Below are 22,398 nucleotides of genomic sequence, written 5' to 3' on the forward strand. Positions count from 1 at the left end.
ATGCAAGGAGGTATCCGAAAAAGCGCGGGAAATTCAAATTTCAGAAATTGCCATTTTGCTTGAGAAATCCCGATTTTTGGACTTTGTATCAGGAGAACATAATGTACGAGGAGGTATTCGTAAAAGCGCGGGAAATTTAAATTTCAGAAATTGCCGCTTCAATTGAAACTTTTATTTAAATTTTTACTTCTAATTTGTAAAAATGGTAAGGAAATGGTGTTAGGAATGGATGGGTATGAAGAAAAATGATAAAACTAATTGTATTTCTCTTAAATAATTTATTTATTTAATCAAATGAAAAAAATATACAATAAATTACAATTAAATTGTATTTTGCAATTACAAGTGTACTTATGGTATAATAATTGTCGCATATACAATTATAATTAAATATACTGAAGCTTATTGTACTAGAAAGTATAATAATCAACTTAAAGAATAATACACAATCCTATGAAGTGAATACAATGTACTATTTTCACTTTCACTTCGTTTTTCTCCATCTGCCATCCTCTTCTCAACCATATAATTTAACGTTCTTCTTTATCTTTTCTCTTGTAATGTCTGTAAAAGAAAGAAGCAATTAATAATCAATACATATAATATAATTTATTCATTTTATTGTATAAAGCATTTTTCAATAACAATTTTTGACTTCTCCTATACTTGGCCGGTAATATAGATCGGAGATTTATCGATAGTGTAAAATCGACAGCTCTCTTCATTTTAAAAGAATTAATAATGCATCGAATTAATCATTAATTTACAGATAATATATTGTAAGATATTATTACACATCAAATTAAACAAGTCGAAACGTTCAGCATTCCGATCATTCTACTTTAACATTAACGAAACTACATATTCGTTCATCGTAACCAAAATCAAACAGTCGTAAACCGTACTACCTCACCATTAGCCTCATTTCTTTACCATAACTGTTCCTGTGAACGCGTCCGAACGAATCGTTTGCTTGTGATAAAATTGATAATCAATAGCATTAGGTACCGCGAATTTAATTAAGAAGATGTAAAATAATATATCGTAAAAGGATAAGATACCTGTTATCGTACGAACGACTGTGTGTTTACGGAAGAGCCGCTTTAAGGTAACACATCGCCGCCATAAAATTGTTTATCGATGCTTTTTCATTTTATATATAGGATCCTGAAAGGGAGAGAACTGGAGTGAATTGGTACGTAGGAAAGAGAACGTGGATCGTTAGCCTTGAAGTCGCTTTCGTTCGCAGCACGAGTGTTTTTTCATAGAAATGCCTGTTGCAGTAGGAGCATCGAACCGCAACACGTTCAGTTCCGTTGTAATGAAAAATGTCTGTCCTCGATTAACTAATTTCGGATCGTTCGGCATTTCTCGTCGGTTCTAATTACGTGCGAAGTATGACCGTTACGACGTTACGCTCCTTAAACGTAAGATCGTTAAATCTTTGAGAGATAACGCTGCCATGTCGGTGTCTGTCAATTTGCGCAGTTAACTAGCCATAGAAATCCACCGAATGTAAATCCTCTCTACCAACCAGTCATCGTGAAGTAACGTATTATGTATTTATTGACTCACTGATACTTTGCAATTGTAACGCAACGCTTACAATTTGCGCGGCATAGATACGCCGCTGCTGCTGGAATTCGTTATTTTTAAACAACAAACAGCTTGAAAAAGTTTCAACAATTACTTAGACTAATTTTATGTTCAGCAGTGAGAAATAAAAAAGAAAGTTCGCAACGTTTCCGAATTGCATCATGAGCGTATTATGGAGGGAAAGGAAATTGGAAGCGACTGACCCGGCTATCATGAAGAGTTTGGACAGTATGTGCATCTGCAACAGGGACATACACTGTTCCAGCCACGATTCTATCGCTGCAAATGCAAACTCAGAAAATGGGATACGCGTGAAATGCCAGTGCAAGAAGTCCAGAAGTTTCCTGTTGATAGACGGTCAAGAATATCTTAGAGTTTCAAGTGCGGAACAATTTGTGGAGAAATTGAATTGCAGTGATAAAGATCCGAAAGTGAAAGTGGTATCAATTTTTGGGAACACCGGAGATGGCAAGAGTCATACATTAAATAAGACATTCTTTAAAGGAGAGGAAGTTTTTAAGACCTCAAATGATCAACATTCGTGTACATTAGGTGTATGGGCTGCATTTGATCCAGCCCTTAATGTGATATGTTTAGATACAGAAGGTTTATTAGGTATTACAATATTCACGTTTGTATGATGCAATGGACGGTCAAAATTAACCTTGTATTTAATTTGATTTTATTATTTTTGTTCAGGTGTTACCTCTTATGAAAATGAACGTACAAGACTGCTGCTTAAAGTCCTCGCTGTATCTGATATTGTTGTGTACAGGACACAGTCCGAGAAATTAACTAGAGATTTATTTACGTTCCTTGGCACTGCTTCAAGAGCATACAGCCATCATTTTCAAGCAGCCCTACGAGCAGTAGGACAGAGGGAAGGAATTCAGGACTCCTTAAGTGCCCTGGGACCAAGCATTATAGTATTACATGAGACTAGATACACCAAACCTTTGACCAATAGTACATATTGCTACATTCTCAGATTAACAGTAATTTCAAAATAAGAGTTCGTCCACAATGCGAGACATGCGTTCCATAATAAATATATTATTTGTCTGTGTCACAGATGGATTAGAAAATGCAGAAGACATTCTTAGAACACGGTTCGCTCAAATGAAACTCGAAACCGAAGCATTTAGTTCGATAAAATATGTCGGTATACAAACGACAAAGTCCACAACCGACTATGAACCTTTACAGTCTGCTATTAAGAAAGAATTGTATAACAACAGTGTACGATCAGCCAGGAAACCACACTTGGTTTACAATACGTTAAAAGTTTTGAATGAGAAATTTTCAGGAGTGATGGAGAACTTTTCCAACATTTTATTTCCTGATCAATATTTTACCTGCCCTGTTAAGTGTCTCAGCTGTGGATCCAGATGCAGCAACAGTATGGGACATCTTTTGGAGGGTCATCCGCATAGTAGCAGTAGCAGGTTGGTCTTACATCTAATGATGTACATTTTCAGTTCGATGTATGTATCCAAAAGTATACCATTGACGTACATTTTATTAGGTGTCGATATCAACATCAGTATGAAAACGTAGTATATATATGTAAAAAATGTTATAGCAATGGAAACGAAGTAAAAGTTACAAAACGAATTCAAACACAAAACGATGATAGCTGGTATGGTTTAGTTAAATATGCGTGGTCGGGACATGTGATAGAATGTCCACACTGCGGAGAAATATACAGAAGCCGTCAGTATTGGTATGGTAACAAAGATCCAGAAGATACTGCAGTTCGTACAGAGATTACACACGTATGGAACACGGTACGCCAATAACGAATATAAACCGTTAGGCATAACAGATTGAACTGCGATTGATCAGAATGCGAATAAATGGTATATTTATTATTTTTTCTTCAGGCAAATAATTCGATGACGACTCAGAATACAGCACAAAGAGTAATCGACGGTGTATCATACATTACCGAAGCTGTAACTAATGTCTCTTTGCAACCGACAAAGGTACTCTCGGCATGGGTCGCGGATCAAATAGCTCCGTCATATTGGAGACCAAATAATGAAATAAAATACTGCCACAAATGTAAAACATCGTTTGGACCGACCGATACGAAACACCATTGTCGAGCATGCGGTGAAGGTTTCTGTGAACACTGCTCGTCGAGAACGAAATGCGTTCCGTCTAGAAATTGGCATACACCTGTACGAGTATGCGATATTTGTTATAACAAGGACGAACCCACTGAACCGTCGGAGGATGTAAACGCCAGAAAAGTATCTGAACAAGTGGTGTCCACCCTAAGTGCAGTTGGTAGCGTCTTAAATTATTCGAAATGTAAGAAGATACACTTTTGTCTAAAAATAAGCCTAACATAGCATTATTAAGGTATTAATATTGTCATTTTGCATTCTTGCAGCACTTATCAAAGATACGGTTCGACCATCTTATTGGGTCCCCGATTCGGAGGTTGTCAACTGTTGCATATGTTATCAAAACTTTTCCGTATCACTTCCTCTACATCATTGTAGAGATTGTGGTCGTGGAGTGTGTCATGATTGCTCGCAACATCGCAAGCCTGTACCGCATAGAGGATGGGATAAGCCAGTTCGTATTTGCGATTCCTGTGTAAAAATCGCCTAAGGAATGTTAGAAAAACAAATTGATGCAACGTCGATTTATTAATTCATCTGCATAATATACGTTGGTGGAGCGGGTTCGAAGAAGAAATATTATTTTTCTCATATTTTGTACAAACAGTTTGCAATTCATAACATTTGTGTAATTTCTCTTCGGAATATCGAAATTCTTTGCTATCGATCGAACGAAAAAAGAATATGACTATTTTAATATATTATTGTAAAAAGCTTTACCTATGAATTGTGCCATGAGCGTATCTATCTTTTTTATAAAATGCGTCATCGAAGAAGAGCGATAAATTCATACTAAAGAGAGAGAGAGAGAGAGAAAGAACAGTGTTATGTTGTACAAAAAATTGTTATTAAGATTCTAATAGTAATAGTACCGTAATATATGGTACAATGTATTATAACAGTATACATGAAATCATAATGTAATAGCGCGAGGTCTCGTCTTACCGACGAGACGCGTACAATTATCGTCAGTATCGCAATTTACTGGGCTGTGACTGTTTTCAGATTCCAAAAGAGAGCATTTGTTTTATTCTTATAGTGCCCAGTATCTGTTACAGTTTTTTTATAATTTAAGGGACAAAACTTTCCACTAGATGCTATGATAAATAAAAAAAAGAAATAAATAAACTATCGAGATTTAAACGAAGTGATTATTCTTGTTACAGTTGATAGTCGTAGCTGATTCAGTATTAGTATCAGACGCACGATATCGGTTGGAGTGTCGAATATTAACTGCGTTCCGCGGAAATTATATTTTCCCGGGTAATTAATTAAATACGATTAATCGATGTTCGAGAGGCGATATAAGATGTTTCGGTAACCACGTGATGACGTCAAAATATGGCGTCTCAATCAGCTGGGTGTTGTGTAGAGTGTGCCTGAGATGCCCGTCTTTAGAAAATCTACGAAGACTGCCGTCTATCTACTCGAATACGTGAGTTTTTGTAAAACCTCGTATTATCCAGTTTCTCGTGTTCACTCGAGGGCGAATAGAATTGAAACTCGCTGCGGCAGAGGAACGGCAGGTTAAAAAGTAAAAAGACGCAAAACGCTGTTTCATTTCTGAAACGTTCCGATTTAGTTTTCACGTCGGAGTTTGAGAAAAAATCTGGAAAATCTTCGGGACGTCGATTAAAGTGATTATTAATTCATGAAGTCGGCTAACAAAGGACCTGGTACCGTTCAAATTTAATGTCTCGAAGGATGACGCGTATGTAAAAATACATAAAATATGGTTGTTGGAAGGACTTGGTTAACGCACTCGGATCTGATTCTTGTAAAACGTGCGTTAATTAGACGATCCTGTCCCGGGACGATCGAAAAGTGTGTCCCTTCGTAAATGCGATGCTGATACCGTGTGCAACCGATGCCGAGGCCATTTTCATGTTTGCTCCAGTTTCGTAATCATTATCAACTCCATATTTGAATTCAACAAGTAATGCAATGGCATGTTTCGCTCGTTCCCGTACTACTTCTGTCATTTCACGCGTTACCATTTCACTGACAATACGCTCGGCTTTACATCGACTTTAACGGGCGGCCACGTGAAAACTATGACCAGGTGCTGGTGCAATCATATATTAAATCGACACGTTCGTGAAAAATCTGTTTATCGCGTAACACACGTATCGTTCGACGAATCCTCTGTGAACACTCTCTTGATAATCGTACACGGGCGAGATGTAAAACCGAGTTTCGAAAATGCTCCCAGTGCGTGCCAGCCGAGACGGTTTTCTGATATAGATAAAAAATGTGTTAAGAAACGTTGTGCGCCGAGTAGACGCCATTTTTTTCGAAAATGATTTAAACGTATATTGTTGCTATGAAGAATTCGGTGGCACGGTGCACATGCGAATTGACTGGAAAACTATCAATTCGAGTGGAGAACGGTGCGGGAAATGTCGGAGGATTCGTAGTTCCTCGGAAAGTTTGTTTTCAGTCCCAATGTGTTCGTAATGGCACGGCCATTTTGTCGCTTATTAGTGGATAAACAAATGATGATGTTGGTAGTTTGGGTTCGAGGCTACAGGCGCGTCACATGCGCGGAAATTCAATTTTAATGCCTACGCATCCCTTCCGTAATTATAGTATTCCTATATGTTACCAAAAATAGAAAACGATTCAACATTTATTTAAAACAAACCTTTCCTTCATTCTCTACGTTTTTCCATATTCACATGTATACCCGCGTGTACACTGGCAATATCTAATCGTAATTCACCTACTACAGAACTGCGATCGTTCGAAACGTTACACGTGTTCGCTCGTACACGGTATCGATATTGGATTTCATTTTGCGAAGGTGCACGCGATCAAGCGTTTTCATGCTATAGTTATTTGTTCAATTTCGTAACGATGTTTCATTCCGTTAATTAATAGAAAAAGGACGGAATATTAATTTACTTCAGAAGATAGTTACCCTACTTTTTCCTGTCGCTACAAACGATCAGATTCCCGTTTCGTAAGCGTACAATCGAAGAATTTCTGTTCCTATATAAATCGAGCTATTCATGGAAATCAATCGCGATGGAATCAATTCCTCGTGTATATAGTAACACGTTGTTAGTATTACGAGGAAGCTGTTGCTTGGTGACAGTATCTACACTGCTTCGTGGCCGACAGAATCATTGACGCTTATCAATTTCTCCCCGTTTCGAAGATTAAACGCGTCTTTTTTTTAAAGAGTGGTTACTATCAACAAACGATACTTTGCCTTTAAGTTTTTCTTCTTTTTTTTTCTTTAAATTTCTAATTGTGTTATTTATTTCAAGAAAAATGAATGATTTTTAGAGAATTGATACGTAGTTGGTCGATGATCGAAGTCGTTCGAAATATATATATATAAGAGGATACTTTGTAAAGTAATTATTTTAAGTGAAACTGAATTTTGCTGTTAAAATCTAAAGGAGATGTAATTTTGTTTTATAGTGACAAAGAAGATATTTGACACAATATGCCACCAGATAGACCTGATGCATCAGATGTGGAAACTGGCATAGGACTCAGTAGCACACAAGTTTTCAATTTTAGAGAAACAGTATATACGATGAAAGAGAAAGAGAACTCGAGTGCTTTTGTTGAAACCAATTCAACAGATGAACTTTCTATGTGCGAGAAATCCATAGAAAAGAACAGTCAATCGGATGACGATCTGACTTCTTTAAGCTGGCTTCATCAGCAGAATCTATTGAAGGGCTTGGATATTTCAAATCCGACTAAAGTCATGAAGAACGAAAATGTTTTGAACAATAATGTTTGCGATGACACAGCAGACTTTTCCGAAAACACTAATTCTGTATCAAGTTTAGATGATGGTTACTCTCCAGGTAATTACATGCATTCTAATTCTAATTTAGTAATTTTAATAACATTAATTAAATGTCGCCTTTTTTCTATCTTTCTCATCACAGCAGATACTAACGACAAGATAAATAATACAACGTCGCATGGTAATAGTCAAAACTATCAACATTCAAATAAGAATGGTCAAAAATCAATACAAATCTTTCAGGAGTCGGTAAAAAATCATTACAATACATCACAAAACAGTCAGACGAAGATTTCGTTGAACAACAATAATCTGCCAGTCTCAAATCGCAATAAACACCCAACTCATATACCATATGATCCTCATTTGCATAGAAACAGTAAACCGCCGTATTCATTTTCTTGTTTAATTTTCATGGCTATTGAAGATAGCCCTGTAAAAGCTCTACCAGTCAAGGAAGTGTATGCTTGGATTTTGGACCACTTTCCATATTTTAGGAATGCTCCGACTGGATGGAAAAATTCTGTTAGACATAACTTAAGCCTAAATAAGTGCTTTCGTAAAGTAGAGAAAGCACCAGTAAGTTTTAGATTGTAATATCCCTTGAAAAAGCACCATTACCATTACCCGTTTAGTGATGAAGATTTAGAAATAAACTTTTGCTTCTAGAATTTGGGTAAAGGTTCGTTATGGATGGTAGATGCCCAATACCGTCCGAATCTAATACAAGCGTTATCCCGCGCTCCTTTCCCTCCCCCGACTGCTCAAACATTATCTTCCCCGGAGAAACCACCGAAAAAGAATACCGGCACACGACTTCCAGATCCAATTCTGTTTCCATACCTCTCCAAAAGACTGGCGTCGAGCAACATTACTGACAACACAGACACCGAAGTAGATAGCGATGTAGACGCAGCAGCAGCTGCTATGCTTTCCTTTAAACACGGACCTATTATTTTAAATCATAATAAAGGTAAAGTATCCAATCGCAAACGATTACATATTATTAAATGAATAATACGTTTATTAACGTAGAAATTTATATTGCAGATCGTAAGCGTAAAATACCAGAATCCGAAGTGTTGGTTCCTGTAATCACAAGGAGCTCCAGCGAAGACCATACCTACAGTTGTGTTACCTCCATTAGGCAAGAAAGGTAAGGGGAGATCACACAGTGATTGTAGTGAATTTACCTATGAAATTACCAATTTATTGCCTATTTATTTCTGAAGCAAATATTCAAGGAAGGAAACCAATCCCGACTTTGATGAGCAACGGAAGATAGCGGAAGGTGCTGACGCTCTTTTGAATTTAGCTGGCGTTACCACACCATTGAATCATGGTAGAACGCATCACGCACAAGGTATTAATTTCACGCCAAAGTCCGAGGGTACATCAAAACTGAAGAAACGTTCAGCTCCGAATGATTACTCGAATCCACCCGAGAAAAGACGTAAGCATTGGCCAAAGTGGAGCGAAGGAAAGCGCTATTTAAAGCAAATTATATAAAAGAATACTTTGGTTTTATGTACATACATATATATATATACATATATATATAGGGTATCGCATACTTCCTAATTTTCTTCACATTTGGACACGAACTTCTCAAAATTCTATCTTTAGTAATGGTTTTTCGGTACGGTGAACTTAATCTTACATCGCTGACAATGAATTTATCGTCTTTCGAATATTAAGATTAACGTTAGTAAAGATTTGCATCGAAGTAATCGCCATTCGTAGGCACATAAGACGAAAGAGTGAGAAGAACACGACGTATTCTGTCGAGTTAGAAAATCAGGTGCATTTCTATTTAAATGAAAAGTAAAAAGTAGGTATTGAAGAATGATGGGCGGGGATCGGGGGGGGGGGGGGGGGTTGTAGTAAGAAAACAAAAGAAAAGAAAAAATTGGCGGTCGCTCAGGGTTTAGAACTCGCTATATGCCAAAATGAATTCAGTAGCACTAAGCAACAAGCAATAATAGAAGGATAGTGTTAAAGAAGAGAACAGCTACTTTCATAATGCGTTATTGAAACGTGGATAAACTATGTATAAGCGATTCATGAAACGTCAATGAATGAAAAAACACTATCGTGTACTAAAACTAAAGTAAAGAAACTTTTTAGACCTGTTGTGACAATTATACATATTAATTCATAGAGAGTTTAATTAATTATAATAGAGTTCTATATTAGATTTTTTGTAGATATGTATAGAAATATAATTGATATCTATTCGCGATAGAGAAATTGATAATATATTTAAAAAAAAAAGATTATATATATATATATATACGTATATATACATACAGACACTCACATACACATTTACATGCAAACATGTTCATGTTCACATGCTCATTCATTTACACACTAACTACATCTGGTCATGTACGCAGCTGTATGTGTACAAAATGTGTGCCGCGATAAACTATCGTTAATGAAAAAACTCTGAAAATTAAGTCAAGGTACACTGAATTATGGATTTGAAATGAAGAATAATATCATTTCATGCCTTTTTCTACTCTCTTCGTGGCTTTTGAGATGATTTTGAACAGTGCTGTACATATGTAGATCCTATAATGTATACAAAGACTAGTTCCAAACAAATTTTGTTAAAACATCAGTATATTATCGTGTCAAGTTTGATAAATATTGATTAGAAGAAATGCATAAAGGTACACAAGGCAAGAACGTCATCCTATTTTTATAAAAAAATAAAATAAAAAAACAAGTATATCTGTAATATAATGAAACCTTGTGAATACCTAACGAATAATGGAGATGTATATGGCTGTAAAAAGTATCGAGTGTTAACGAACTGGTCTTGTATACATTGAGAATGTAGTTCTATATAGAGAGAACGTATATTTTTACAGGGCACTGCCCGCGTGATAAAAGCTCTTCCTAATTGCTAAAAAAGAAAAAAAAAACAACAAAAAGAAACACAGTTCAGTAGCTTAAATTATTATTTACTAATCGTATCTTGCGTGACACTACAAACATAGCATGGTAGCGCAGCCTAAGTAATTCCGTGTTTTTACATGTCATGTAACATAAAAACTTTGTTAAAAATTAAAAAACGTATAATCTTGATTTCTAATGATGGGCGAAAATGAATGTGGTTACCAATTTAAATGTGACGAATTTTTAGATCGAAAACATTTCTCTCTAGTCTTACGACTGTATGTAAAAAATGGAATGGTGTCAGTTCTTAGGTTGATAATATTTAAGCGTAACAGTTGCACGTGCACGTTATTAACGATATAAACTGTTACTCGTAATGTATATGTTACTGCTGGTCCAGATACATTTCATACGCATTATTGTCGTTTCTTAAGCAGGTGCAATTTAGTTTAACTTATTAACTGTACGTTGTTACTGTCTAGCAATTTTCAAAGTCGGCAAGGTAACTGTAATAATTTCGATTAGTAAAGTTATTGCACTGAAAAATGTTACACTAATCGCGTGCGAAACTTTTAGATATGATTAACGTAAGAGAGCAGAGGATAAAGCTATAATTAATTTAAACGAGAGTTGGAAATACAGTGAACAATACGATAAAATGGACAAAAATCGGAAAGGCGCGCTGCCAAAATGTTTCATGTGATTGCAGCTGGTCAGCTACAAAAATGGAAAAATGAAATCCAAGATAAAGGGTGCGAGGAAGAATGCCATGTTTATATATGATCAAGGAAACTTTAAAGTTTTTGAGAGAAATATGTACATTTTATGTCAATGCAAACTTATTCTATCTAGCATACGTACATGTGTATATATAATGCTATATATATATACATATATGTATCTATATAAAGCTTTAAAGGCAAGCACGTGTTCAGTAATGGGCACTTTTTTTCTAAATTTTATATGCATGAGTAAGACCAGTTTTTTGTAGACCTTACGTTTTCTATTGTCTGTGATATTATTGCAAAAGTGAACACACCTTGTTGTTATTGTTGTTAATTATATTTTGGTGAAACACAAGTTGTAGGACTTTATAAGTTTTATCGTTTAGAAGGGGAGAGAGAAAGAAAGAGAGATAAAGTGTTCCCAACGCTTTTCTGATATTACCTTAATTGGCATTCTTGCTGACACCTAAACATTCTGATCTAGATAGGGAAACTGGCATCTTTAAATTAGCAATACATTATAAACACACACACAAGTGTGTGTGTGTGTGTATATATATATATTGAAAGTAATATCACAGTTTACTATTTGTTGAAATTTTTAGTCTAGCTTCTGTTCGCTATGACTGAAGATCTGTTCTTCCATGTAGTTAATTCTAATCTAATTGATTAGGGGCGGGGGTGGAATGCCATTTATAATAATAGTACTGCAACTATTGATCCATTACAAATTAAAGTAATCGATTAGCAAGTGCAACATAAAGCAATATATACCAGTAAATCCTGACATCGGGCAAAATACTCTTCGATCAGTCGGTTCGTACAAAAAAAAAACTTTCATTCACAAGTTCGCATAACTCCGTGTGTTTATATATAGGGAAATAAGTATAAAAATTGTAAAACATCAATTGCGCAAGATAGTTAACTCACTGAGCATTTTCTATGAAGTATTATTACATCATGTACTGCGATACAACTGTTATTTCCTCCGTGTAATCTTTACATACATACATATTAGTTAACGCTGTCCGAAATCGTTCTTTCTTGTTAAATGGGACCGACTGATAAAAATAAAAAGCACTAACATCAACTAAAATACCAAAAAGAGAAGGAAAAAGTAAAATCAAGTGTACGAGGTAAATCATATTTCATTGCATCACAACTAGCCACGGACAATCAAAATGTAACATGGTGTTTAATTTGCTTCCATTACATGACATCGTGCCAAACGCAGAAATCATTTATTTTGAGGAACAGATGTTTATTTATACGTATATCTACAAATTGTACATTGTATGAATTTTGTTGGCATAATATGTAATATTATTATTAATTATATTATTATTAATATTAATATAATTATTACTCATTTTAAACGGAATATATTGTAAAATGTTTGTTAAGTTTTTGACCTTGCTTATATAATTGAGTAAAATATTTAATATTTTAGATTGTAACCAAAATAGACCTTTATTAATGAAAAGAATGTGAAAAAATCAAACACAAGCAGAATTGATTATTTAAATTTACATCCTTTTCAAAATCGCTACGATATGTGTAACTATATATATATAAATACATATATATATGTATATATATATATATATAGTCCTTGATCACAAAAGTGTAAAAATGGCAAAAATCAATTGTTGTTAATTAATGTTACTTTGAATACAATATATTAATATATATTTCTATATTTAAACTCTTAAATTATTTACGTCTATCATGTGCAACATTTATTTCGTGATAAAAAATGAAAAATTATTTTTGTTTACAGAATCGTAATTGGCGCGCTTAAAATTTCAAAAGTGGCGCGTATGCGCGTAACTACCTCGCGCACGATATCCGAATCTATAGTAAAAGCCCACGACCCTCGCAAGCGACGTAAAGCTTAATTTAAACGTGTGCAAGACGAGTGTTCCGTGTTATTTCTACGAATTCTACCAATTTCAGGACACGTGATTTGAAATAAAAAGTCGTACGTTTCGCAGTTGCATCTCGAACGGGTAGAATCACGTGACGGCCCATCGATGTACCAACCTGCACGCGAGTACCTAGATCGGGGCGCACGTCGTTACTATACATTATCGCGGTTCAAAACCTGTCGGTCTGCATTCCAGTGTGCTGGTGGACGCCAAGCGTCGTGTTGTGTAGGAAGTCGAACCCGTTGGGATTCAGAACGACGGTAGTGAAAAAAATGAAGGGATTCGCCGATAAAAATTGTTAACGGACTGGTTGTTTTCCACGGCGATAAAAATCGTGATCGGTCCACGGGAAATCCATCGAGGATCTGGAACGGATAGATCGTACTGCTAGATCGAAGGAAAAAGGGTGAGTGTGCACAGGCCTGATTATATTTGTTTTCTTTCTTCACGTCGTCGATCGTCGTCAGCTTTTTTATTTTCGTGCCTGGTCGCAATTTTCGCGTGCCTCCGACCGCTCGTAAAATCCTGAACGATGCACCCTAAATTGTAACATTGGGAAAACTTTACTTGCGATGCTGCTGTAAAAAGGATCACCTGCCGGGAAGGGTGAACTAGCGCTATTTTCGGTGAAATTCGAACGCGATGGACGATGCAGCGTCCACGATTAAACATCGACGATGGTAATATTAATTATTTCAACGATTGTCAATTGAGAAAACACTCGTTCGCGGACAATACCGCGCCACTTAATGCGCCTGCGTTCTAGTAATGTATATATGTATGTTACATGCTTTTTTGATTAAAGTCTCGTCGCATAAATTTTGCGTGCATGGTAATGATGAACGAATTGTCAACTTCCAGGCAAAGTTCGTCAACTCGAATCGAAGCCTACATCGAAATCATAACAATGGCATCGGTACTGGACCTAATGATTTTTTTAAATGCCGGTGCCAATCAATCGACAAAGGAAAAACAATGTAAATATGTAACGATTTAAATGTATAGTACAAAGGATTAATTGTTGAGAGGACGATGGCTGTGAAAAGTAGATTAAAATAGCTTGTGACACATATAGGGCTAAATATTCGTCGTTCGTTTTGCTAGGCGATTGCTATGCATGCCGAGCTGAAACATTAAGTTAGTCGTGTGCCTTGTATTAGGACGGAACACGACAATGTGAGGAGAATAAAAGTTCACGTGATTAATCAACGATCAGCCGAAAGGAAGGCTCCACTTATCGAATGCGTTCGATCAACGGGAACCCGATCTTCCTGGTTCCTGTTTGTTACGCGTAACGGAACACCATAGTTTGCTCGTGTAAAAAAAAGTTAACGTTAATTTCACCCCGATTTAAAAATAACGATACAACTTTCAATTGTTATTAATAGTTCCATAAAATAAATTGATATATTAAGTTGATATTATTTCTATTTAGGTTGATAGAACTTTTTGCAGTAGCATCGCATAAAACTAAATTAATGCAACAGAAGAATAAATTATGCTAACTCCAATATAAAAACATATATGTATATCATTTTAAACAAATAATAATTGCAAAAACTAACGAGAAAAGAACACGCGATTTACTCCACTGGAATAGTACATCCAGATTTTTCTGTATTTTGACCAACAATGCAACCACGAGTTTATCAAAGTGGATCTCAACTTTTCGCATATATTAAGATCGCCGATCGACGACTGGTTTCGGAGGATCGTAATTGTAAATAGAATTTTTTGATAAAATATTTTCTTTGTCAACGACAGGTTGTAGAAATGAGTCTAATTCTTGTTTAACTGCAGGTACGATGGTGTGTGTGTATGTGTGTGTACGCGTAACTCGGGTACCATTGGTGCATCCGTAAGGTTAGGTACACTGAGAATCGTGTGGCACGCGCGCGCGTTCGGCTCAGGGACTTGACAACCACTGCTTTGGAATTCGAGTCCTTTATTTTTATAAGAGGCAACGTCGGAAACCAGCCTCTTTAGGACCCTTTTCACCTGTTACATACCATCGGCATTTATACTACCATTTAACCAGAAGTTAAGAGTTCTCCCATGCATAAAAAGCGTTCAACTATCTTGCCAATGGGTTGAACGCGTGCTTTTTCTCTCTGCGATTTCGGGTTCGATGAGAAATACCTCCTGCCCAACCGTGAATCCTTCGAGCGGTTACCCGAGTAAATTCGTTTTCTCGCAATGACCGACGATTCGGTATAAGAAACTTTTCGTGCGATCATATAAAGTCTTGCAACGTTAAGATATTTTTAAACTAAATTTATTATGCAAGATCTTACCGAGTGCATTCTCTATTTCGCAGCAAATTTGTAAGGAAGACGTATCGAGCTAACCAACAAAACTGCGGAAACTAAACTTTCAAGCAAATTGGGAAGCAATCGATGAAATCTAATTACATTCGCACAGCGTGTCTACTACGAAACAACGCTCTTATTTAACGAACACGCAGTAAACATTCTGCGAAACTGATAATTCTTTCTCTTAATGCCGCGTATTAAAGTTTCGCATGTGTGGGCGAGTGTCACGGTGTAGCCCATGAATGGATCTACCTACACTTAACGCGTTTGTTAGCCAACAAATAATTTCCGTTGGTCTTGGACGTGTCGGCATGGTTTTCTGATCGTCACTCACGATGGTCAGTTATCCGCATGTGGGTGGAAAACGGTGCGCGCAATGTACGACGGTTTCCATCACCGTATATGGTCATTTTCGTGTTGTGATTGTGGTATCTCTGTCTGCTCAGATTTGTCATGACATAAATATTGAATCTATTCACTACTAAATATTTAAAAAATATTGTTCGAACGTATGGTCGAATGTCTTGAAAATACTCGCAAATTTTGCCTGCCAATTGATTTACTTCTTCAAATAGAAAAGGAAAGGCTATAGTTTGTTGTTACAATAATTTAGATAACTTTCGTATTTTCACGAAAAGTATTTCATTAACGTTAATAATATCAAGGATACTTTATTATATAGTTATTATTTATTACTTAAACTTGTAAAAGAACCGATCGATAAGGTATTTTTCTTTATTACCCTCTTTATGAATTATTATAATAAACGGCAACCCTAATCGGATTTTTTCTACCGCTTTTGTAAAGCTGTTTATTTCTCCTTGATTGGAGAAATAAACGCGGCAGAAATTTAAAACGATCCGGTGTTTGCGAATGTATATAAATCGCATTTATATTGGCATTCCACTGAGACTGGATTGCGGGACATACTTCTTGGAGTAGAGAGGGGAAGGCGTGCGTTCGTGCCGAAATGACTAGCCGTGATCAAAACTAGAATGAATACATTCTATTTCCACGTGAACTCACCACGTTCTAAACTTAAACATGCTTGGTCGGCATTAATTTTAGTGTATTCTCTCTCTCTCTCTCTCTCTTTTTCTCTCTCGACTGGCGCCTCGGGTTTTGTACCCGACCCGAGAGAAGCAGGTCGAAAAAGCGATTACCAAGAAAGAGCAAAGTCACACGTAACAAACCTCTCTTTTCCTTGATTGTAGAATGTGTCAAGATGCGACCTGTTACCTCCCTATGTGGCGTTGTCACAGCTTTACTTCACGTCCTAGCCAACGTTGCGCATGGTGAGATTTTTTTATACTTTTCTTTCTTTTTTTTCTTTCTAATGCTGTACTGTTACCGATTTTTCCTTTTCCTTTACAGGACAAAGGCAGGAACTAGGCATGTCGTTTACGAGGCACCCCAAACCATTGGATGTACCAATAGGCGACGAGGTGAACTTCGAGTGTAATTTGAATCTCGAAGCGGAGCGTTTCTCTTGGCGCCATAGACCACTGGGTTCGAATAAATGGTTGACGGTTTTCCATACACCTAACAATGGTGGCAAAACCTCCAGACACGTGGTCAATTTCGATAACGAGTCGAAAGCCGGGGATTACCGTTGCATAGCTTACTATGGTAATTTTATACACCTATTCCAATATTTTTTAATGCTAGTACAATGAGATAATTAATTCGTGCTTTTACATCGTAGGATCGAGCGGTTTAGCTTCCGAGTCAGCAAGATTAACACTAGCTACTATACACAAATTTTCTGATAAGAACGACGTTGTTATAAACGTCCCAGCGGGAAACACTGTGCCTATTACATGCCCTGTGCCTTACTCTGTACCAGAGGCCATAATTCAGTTTTTTAAAGATAACTCCGTTGATAATCGGATGCCGAATGCTAACATAATAAGTAGTAAGACTATGGTCATTGAAAATGCTAAAGTATCAGACAGTGGATCCTACCATTGTACTGCTAATAATTACATAACTATGCAAATGTATACAAGTAATTATAAAACGATATTAAACGTGTATAAGAACAATACGCACCGAGAGCCGTACTTTCTTAAACAACCACAAGCAGAATACAAAGTTTTGCGTGGTAAAAATGTAACTTTGGAATGTTTCGGTGCTGGTTACCCAGTTCCTACCGTTACATGGAGTAGACTAGGTAGTTCATTGCCTTCAAATTCTATAAAGACCCCGATGGGTTTAACGATAACCAACGTCCAGCCAACAGACAGAGGAGAATACGACTGTGTATGGAGTAATAATAATGGACAAATAAAATCTGTGATCATATTGAAAGTTATGGAAGTTCCAAAAGTAATCAGACCGCCGAAAGCGTCGACTTTCTCCGAGGGCGGAGAATTGGAACTCTCTTGTACAGTAACGGGCGAACCACAACCAAAAATCGAGTGGTTGATTAATGGAGAATCTCAGATATCTAGCGATAACGTGGAACTTCGAGGTTCAACTCTTCTCATCTCTGAAGTTGAAAAGAAACATGCTGGTATTGTCCAATGTGTCGCGAGTAACGAGTATGGCTCTCACTCTGGTTGCAACTTGCTACGAGTAAATCCTAAACAACACATTGGAGGTACTGAAGTAAAACCGGATTATGGAATTCCTAATTCAAGGCATAAGCACACCAAGGGAGGAGGGAGAAGAAGGAGCAAGGAGGGCAAGCGTAAAGGCACTGGTAATTTATGGCGCTGTGCTTATAACTTAGAGAGATATTAACATACAATTTAATTTTTTCACATACTTTATCTCTTATTTTTAGCTGTGTTAGTACCACCGAACCAACCGAACGTAACAAGACTCTCAGACGTGTCCGTGATGGTTAGATGGTCTGTGCCTAAAAACACGGGATTGCCGATTGAGTTCTTCAAAGTTCAATACCGAGAACTTGGACAGAAGATGAACGGCAAGCAAGCCAAATGGATGACCGCGAACTCTGAGATATCGAGCCATATCCGGTCATTTGAAGTGACTGATTTACAACCTAATCATACCTACCGATTTAGAATTGCCGCAGTTTACTCAAATAACGATAACAAACTTAGCCCGAATTCCGTGCGCTTTCATCTCAACAAAGATGGTGGATTCGAGAGCAACAAAATGCCGATACCTCTGTTAACTAACACTGAAGCTCTAAGTCCGCACGATGTGTTACTTATTTGGCAAAATTCAGACAGGTCAGCCGACATCGATGGTTTCTATGTACACCATCGAGCTTCTTCCACAGCCAGCGATTACATAAAGACAACAGTAGAAGGAAAAGAATCGTTCAACATAACTATTTCCCATTTGCAACCAGATACAATGTATGAATTTAAGGTGCAAAGTTTTTCCGTGGACGCAGCCTCGGAATTCTCTCAGATTCTAGCGCAGAAAACATTGAAGGCTGTGAATACGAACGAGAATAACAATCACGAGAATATAAACGATCACGGCAGCAATTTAACGTTAGATAGTCAAGTAAGACCTGCGGATGACAGAAACGTAAATATGTATGCCATAATTGGTGGAGTTCTTGGAGGGTCAACTTTATTGGGCGGCCTGGTTGCAGTTGCAGTAGTGTATAAAAGAACCAAGCATAAACAGAGTCGAGAATCATCGCAAAGCGAAGGTAAATTTATAGAATTTATAGAAGGTAATAGTTAGATACTTCGAAGAATACTTATTGCTGATTTTCAATTTTAGGAAAACCGATAACAAATGGAAGAGTAATGAATGGTGGAGTAACTGACTCGAAAATAAACATAACGTCAAATCCACTTGCCAGTCTCGATACGCCTGAAGATGTAATACAGCCTAAGGTAGGTATTTGTAGATAACAATGTCAATACTTTCACTTTGTTCAGGGAAAAGAATGACTGAAAATGGCTGTGTATACCGATTTGATAAACAGAAATCTGATTGTCGTATTAATATTATCTGTTTTGTTTTAAATGAAATTTCAATTGTGTCTACGGTCATTCAATTCCCATATTGAAATATTTGTATAGTCGATATACTATACTAGGCAAACGGAAACACAATCCTAATTGCATACACGGCTGATTACAGTATGTATAAATGCGATGATTCTGGTCAGACTAACACTGAATGTATAGACCAATGAGAAAGATGTGACATTAAAAATCGTCACTTACAATTAGATAACTGCGACACTTATCTGTGTTAGTAAGATTAGTAAACTCATAATCATCGCTTGTAGTTGTATGCGTTTTCATTATACATAACGCAATAATTCATACTGTAGTGTGTGTGTTCTGTCAGCTTGTAATCCTGAGCGGAGTCCAATTATAAAACAATGAAATAATGCAAACATAATTTGTTATATCACTATCAGTTATATCATCTGATATAAACTTTCTTAATATAAATAAGTCATACTCTAGCAGTCTTGTACATGTAAATCTATGAATGTATATAGACACTTCATAATTACTACTATTGTCGCACATATATATTACATTCCATAGATTGACACATAAAAATCCTAACTGTAAAATTACAATATCTGTCTATGCACTTAAGATTATTGCTCGAGGGAAGCACATTTATTCAATCATTATTATGCTCTAGCCTGGATTAGATCTATTTCAATGGACGATTCTGTATCGAATCGAATAATGGACTCCGCCAGATTATAGCAGTATGACTCTTTTTTTTTTAAATAATACCTTTTCTCGTTGTGCTTCGGTCCATTTTATTTGTTCTTTCTCTTCAAAAAATTTATTTGCCAGACAATAACAATATTCCCCCTTCGCATTTTCGCACGCGACTATATCTGTATTTACATTCGACTAACCTATTTCTGCTTTCAGACAATTCGATATTAAGGAGACTAGTTTTTCCTAGCTTTAAGCAATCGAGCACGTGCCGCTCTTTAAATTCTACTCGCACACTATCCGCACTTTCTCTGGAAGCCGCTTTTCTTTTGTACTTTCTGAACACCACACACGTATGTTATATATTATCCACACACCTCTCTCTTTCTCTCTTTCTCTCTCTCTCTCTCTCTATCTCTCTCTTTCTCTATTCCTGAATGAGATCTGAAAGAAGCGAAACGAAAATGCATGTTTCTAAACAGACCGGGCAACAGTCGCCGATGGAAATGGCCTCGTTTCTAAACGGGCAGAATAACAACAGCAACAACCATAACAACAGTGACACCGCTGGAACAGATCAGTGAACATATCAATAGACTGAGAGAGCATCCTCAACTTCAGGGAATTTACTGCCTATAGAACAACAACCATTTCCTCCCTGCGTCGAAAATAATCTTTGTAACATCCAAGACGTCGAATACCCACGAATGACCGGACGTGAAAGAACGCGCGCACGTTGTAGCTTCTAATGGCGCTTCCTTTTCTTTTTTTTTTTTTTTTTTTAGCGAGTCGTCAAACTTTCTTATTTAGGAACTTTAGTCATATCCGATAAGTTTACAATAAACAAGACACATATGACAGTTACAGGGTGCCGTAAGAGGTATGCTCAAATGTTTCGATCGACATTTGTTAGACACGTATTCCTCTAACAATTGTATCTTACGCGTTCAATTTTAGATTTCCTTCTTTTTCTTTTGCGCGCTAGATGACGATCCTTTTAACGCTCAAAATATAGAATAGAGAATTTTATAATTGATCATAAAATGGGTATGTTAAAACTTGCAAGTACCTGTCTCACATATTTCTTCGATTTCATTGCACTTTCTCCATTGTTCTCTCCCAATCTCTTCTTGTCTCTTTACGTACCCAGTTTATGATCGACTACTAGTGAGTTTGAATGTAATTGAACATATGTGCGAGCTAGAAGTTTGCATACTCGTAATTGAATAATCTCCCCTTGCGATACTAGAAATTCAAACGTGGGACACGAATTGACAGAACCTCTCGCAAATACACATCGCATGTACGATACAATATTACGTACTTCTACTGTGTACGTCCAGTTTAAGTATTAATTTTAATCCAGGCAGCTTTTAAGAATTACGTTTGTTTCCTAATTTAAATTAATTAGCGTCTATTATTTTATGTTGTAAATACGCGAGATATTACTAATTACGACGGATTTAACGACGAATTATGTTATGCTTGATGAAAAAGACAACTGTACTACGTTCTTTTTTTTTTTTTTAAATTCTTGGTCTGTGATGGAATGAAATTTAGTTCACTTTTTCTTTTCATTCTTCAAGTTGTTATCGCATGTATCATGCTTATTTATACATTATTATTGTTGAAGGACTAATGACTTTAATGAATTCATCTTTGCATTAGAGAACAAATCCCACATAAATTGCTAATAAAGTAATAGAAAATAATCCAATGGTACGTCGCTAACAGTATTTGTTATATATTATCAAGAAGCAGCTAATAACAACAAGTTAACTTGTAATAACAGTATTCCCTTAGCTTCGAGTTAGACACAACAATTTCTTCTAATGATTTCAATGAAGAACTCCACGACGATGATCAAGTTCTATGATGAATCGCGCATACAAGAATCTGAGAAACATAAAAAATCCTACAATTTTCATTAATCAGAGTTCCAATATCTAAAGAAAGAAAGCTGACTATTTGTAAATAAGTAATCGTAAAATTTTAATACCGTAACATCGTTTTATGTATAACATGTATTTAGTGTCATGTTAATTATTTAATTTTTTAAATTTCTGCAAGAAAAATCAATTGCGGCGATCCGCGAAGTCGACGAGTTTATACGCGGAGGAAAATCAATTTTTGTACATAGTAGAATGGGTTAGATTTAACGAAGGAGCATATGTGCCTTATATCTTGCCTATACAAAATAATATTAAGATTAATTATTTATATATACATACAAACAATTTGTGTACTTAATTTTTTTTAATAAACATACTAGAAAAAGTCAGAATTGTCCAATTTGTTTCGTTCATTTCACGCAGAACCACTTCCACAGACTCAATCAATTTGAATTCAAATTCTAGTGATATTTCTGGTGAGTTATCTTTAAAGTGCAAAATTCAAATATGGA

General features: G+C 36.3%; 4 protein-coding genes and 1 long non-coding RNA gene across 13 annotated transcripts; all 5 read left to right on the top strand.

The window, feature by feature from the left end:
• The first annotated feature begins 1,203 nt into the window (after positions 1 to 1,203).
• LOC143426882 (zinc finger FYVE domain-containing protein 1) lies at positions 1,204 to 4,523 on the top strand. 2 transcript variants are annotated; one of them, XM_076900598.1, is made up of 7 exons: positions 1,204 to 1,542; positions 1,730 to 2,211; positions 2,296 to 2,562; positions 2,669 to 3,041; positions 3,122 to 3,383; positions 3,480 to 3,912; positions 3,995 to 4,523. In XM_076900598.1, exons 2-7 carry the CDS (start codon positions 1,758 to 1,760, stop codon positions 4,216 to 4,218), a joined length of 2,013 nt encoding a protein of 670 aa, XP_076756713.1. In that variant the 5' UTR covers positions 1,204 to 1,542; positions 1,730 to 1,757; the 3' UTR covers positions 4,219 to 4,523. The 2 variants fall into 2 exon arrangements, with proteins under 2 accessions (XP_076756713.1, XP_076756714.1); XM_076900599.1 differs by having other exon boundaries at positions 3,179 to 3,383.
• Positions 4,524 to 5,058: 535 nt separating this feature from the next.
• On the top strand, positions 5,059 to 9,321 carry LOC143427678 (forkhead box protein N3). Of its 4 annotated transcripts, none has more exons than XM_076902002.1 (7): positions 5,059 to 5,163; positions 7,158 to 7,555; positions 7,640 to 7,678; positions 7,925 to 8,076; positions 8,167 to 8,470; positions 8,548 to 8,653; positions 8,730 to 9,321. In XM_076902002.1, the coding sequence occupies exons 2-7, from the start codon at positions 7,183 to 7,185 to the stop codon at positions 9,004 to 9,006; spliced, it is 1,251 nt and encodes a 416-aa protein (XP_076758117.1). In that variant the 5' UTR covers positions 5,059 to 5,163; positions 7,158 to 7,182; the 3' UTR covers positions 9,007 to 9,321. The 4 variants fall into 4 exon arrangements, with proteins under 4 accessions (XP_076758117.1, XP_076758118.1, XP_076758115.1 ...); XM_076902003.1 differs by having other exon boundaries at positions 7,643 to 7,678; XM_076902000.1 differs by having other exon boundaries at positions 7,640 to 8,076.
• Positions 5,177 to 6,365, top strand: LOC143427679 (uncharacterized). Of its 2 annotated transcripts, none has more exons than XR_013102342.1 (2): positions 5,177 to 5,790; positions 5,941 to 6,365. It is a non-coding gene; the product is annotated as an uncharacterized LOC143427679 (long non-coding RNA). Both variants share the same exon structure in this region.
• A 3,788-nt stretch (positions 9,322 to 13,109) lies between the features above and the next one.
• Positions 13,110 to 22,297, top strand: LOC143426798 (interference hedgehog). 4 transcript variants are annotated; one of them, XR_013102187.1, is made up of 8 exons: positions 14,872 to 15,234; positions 16,584 to 16,664; positions 16,744 to 16,998; positions 17,075 to 18,073; positions 18,158 to 19,006; positions 19,081 to 19,196; positions 20,211 to 20,347; positions 20,477 to 22,297. XR_013102187.1 is itself a non-coding variant. In XM_076900443.1 (7 exons), exons 2-7 carry the CDS (start codon positions 16,595 to 16,597, stop codon positions 20,576 to 20,578), a joined length of 2,391 nt encoding a protein of 796 aa, XP_076756558.1. In that variant the 5' UTR covers positions 13,110 to 13,463; positions 16,584 to 16,594; the 3' UTR covers positions 20,579 to 22,297. The 4 variants fall into 4 exon arrangements, 3 of the variants coding, with proteins under 3 accessions (XP_076756558.1, XP_076756557.1, XP_076756559.1); XM_076900443.1 differs by lacking the exons at positions 14,872 to 15,234; positions 20,211 to 20,347 and adding an exon at positions 13,110 to 13,463; XM_076900442.1 differs by lacking the exon at positions 20,211 to 20,347 and having other exon boundaries at positions 14,876 to 15,234.
• Positions 13,654 to 14,523, top strand: LOC143426799 (uncharacterized). Its single transcript, XM_076900445.1, has 3 exons — positions 13,654 to 14,034; positions 14,218 to 14,374; positions 14,493 to 14,523. The coding sequence occupies exons 1-2, from the start codon at positions 13,826 to 13,828 to the stop codon at positions 14,363 to 14,365; spliced, it is 357 nt and encodes a 118-aa protein (XP_076756560.1). The 5' UTR covers positions 13,654 to 13,825; the 3' UTR covers positions 14,366 to 14,374; positions 14,493 to 14,523.
• Positions 22,298 to 22,398: the final 101 nt, after the last annotated feature.

Source organism: Xylocopa sonorina, chromosome 9 (assembly GCF_050948175.1).
Source record: "Xylocopa sonorina isolate GNS202 chromosome 9, iyXylSono1_principal, whole genome shotgun sequence".
In the NCBI taxonomy this organism is placed as follows: Eukaryota; Metazoa; Arthropoda; class Insecta; order Hymenoptera; family Apidae; genus Xylocopa; species Xylocopa sonorina.

Coding starts and splice junctions, on each gene's coding strand:
- LOC143426799 (XM_076900445.1), top strand. CDS start 13,826: ATGTATATATGTATGTTACATGCTTTTTTGATTAAAGTCTCGTCGCAT. Junction 14,035..14,217: donor ATCGACAAAGGAAAAACAAT/GTAAATATGTAA, acceptor GCCTTGTATTAG/GACGGAACACGACAATGTGA.
- LOC143427678 (XM_076902000.1), top strand. CDS start 7,183: ATGCCACCAGATAGACCTGATGCATCAGATGTGGAAACTGGCATAGGA. Junction 8,077..8,166: donor GTAAAGTAGAGAAAGCACCA/GTAAGTTTTAGA, acceptor TTTTGCTTCTAG/AATTTGGGTAAAGGTTCGTT. Junction 8,654..8,729: donor ACCTCCATTAGGCAAGAAAG/GTAAGGGGAGAT, acceptor TTATTTCTGAAG/CAAATATTCAAGGAAGGAAA.
- LOC143426798 (XM_076900442.1), top strand. CDS start 15,186: ATGAGAAATACCTCCTGCCCAACCGTGAATCCTTCGAGCGGTTACCCG. Junction 15,235..16,583: donor TCCTTCGAGCGGTTACCCGA/GTAAATTCGTTT, acceptor CCTTGATTGTAG/AATGTGTCAAGATGCGACCT. Junction 19,007..19,080: donor AGAATCATCGCAAAGCGAAG/GTAAATTTATAG, acceptor TTTCAATTTTAG/GAAAACCGATAACAAATGGA.
- LOC143426882 (XM_076900598.1), top strand. CDS start 1,758: ATGAGCGTATTATGGAGGGAAAGGAAATTGGAAGCGACTGACCCGGCT. Junction 2,563..2,668: donor CACCAAACCTTTGACCAATA/GTACATATTGCT, acceptor TCTGTGTCACAG/ATGGATTAGAAAATGCAGAA. Junction 3,384..3,479: donor TTACACACGTATGGAACACG/GTACGCCAATAA, acceptor TTTTTTCTTCAG/GCAAATAATTCGATGACGAC.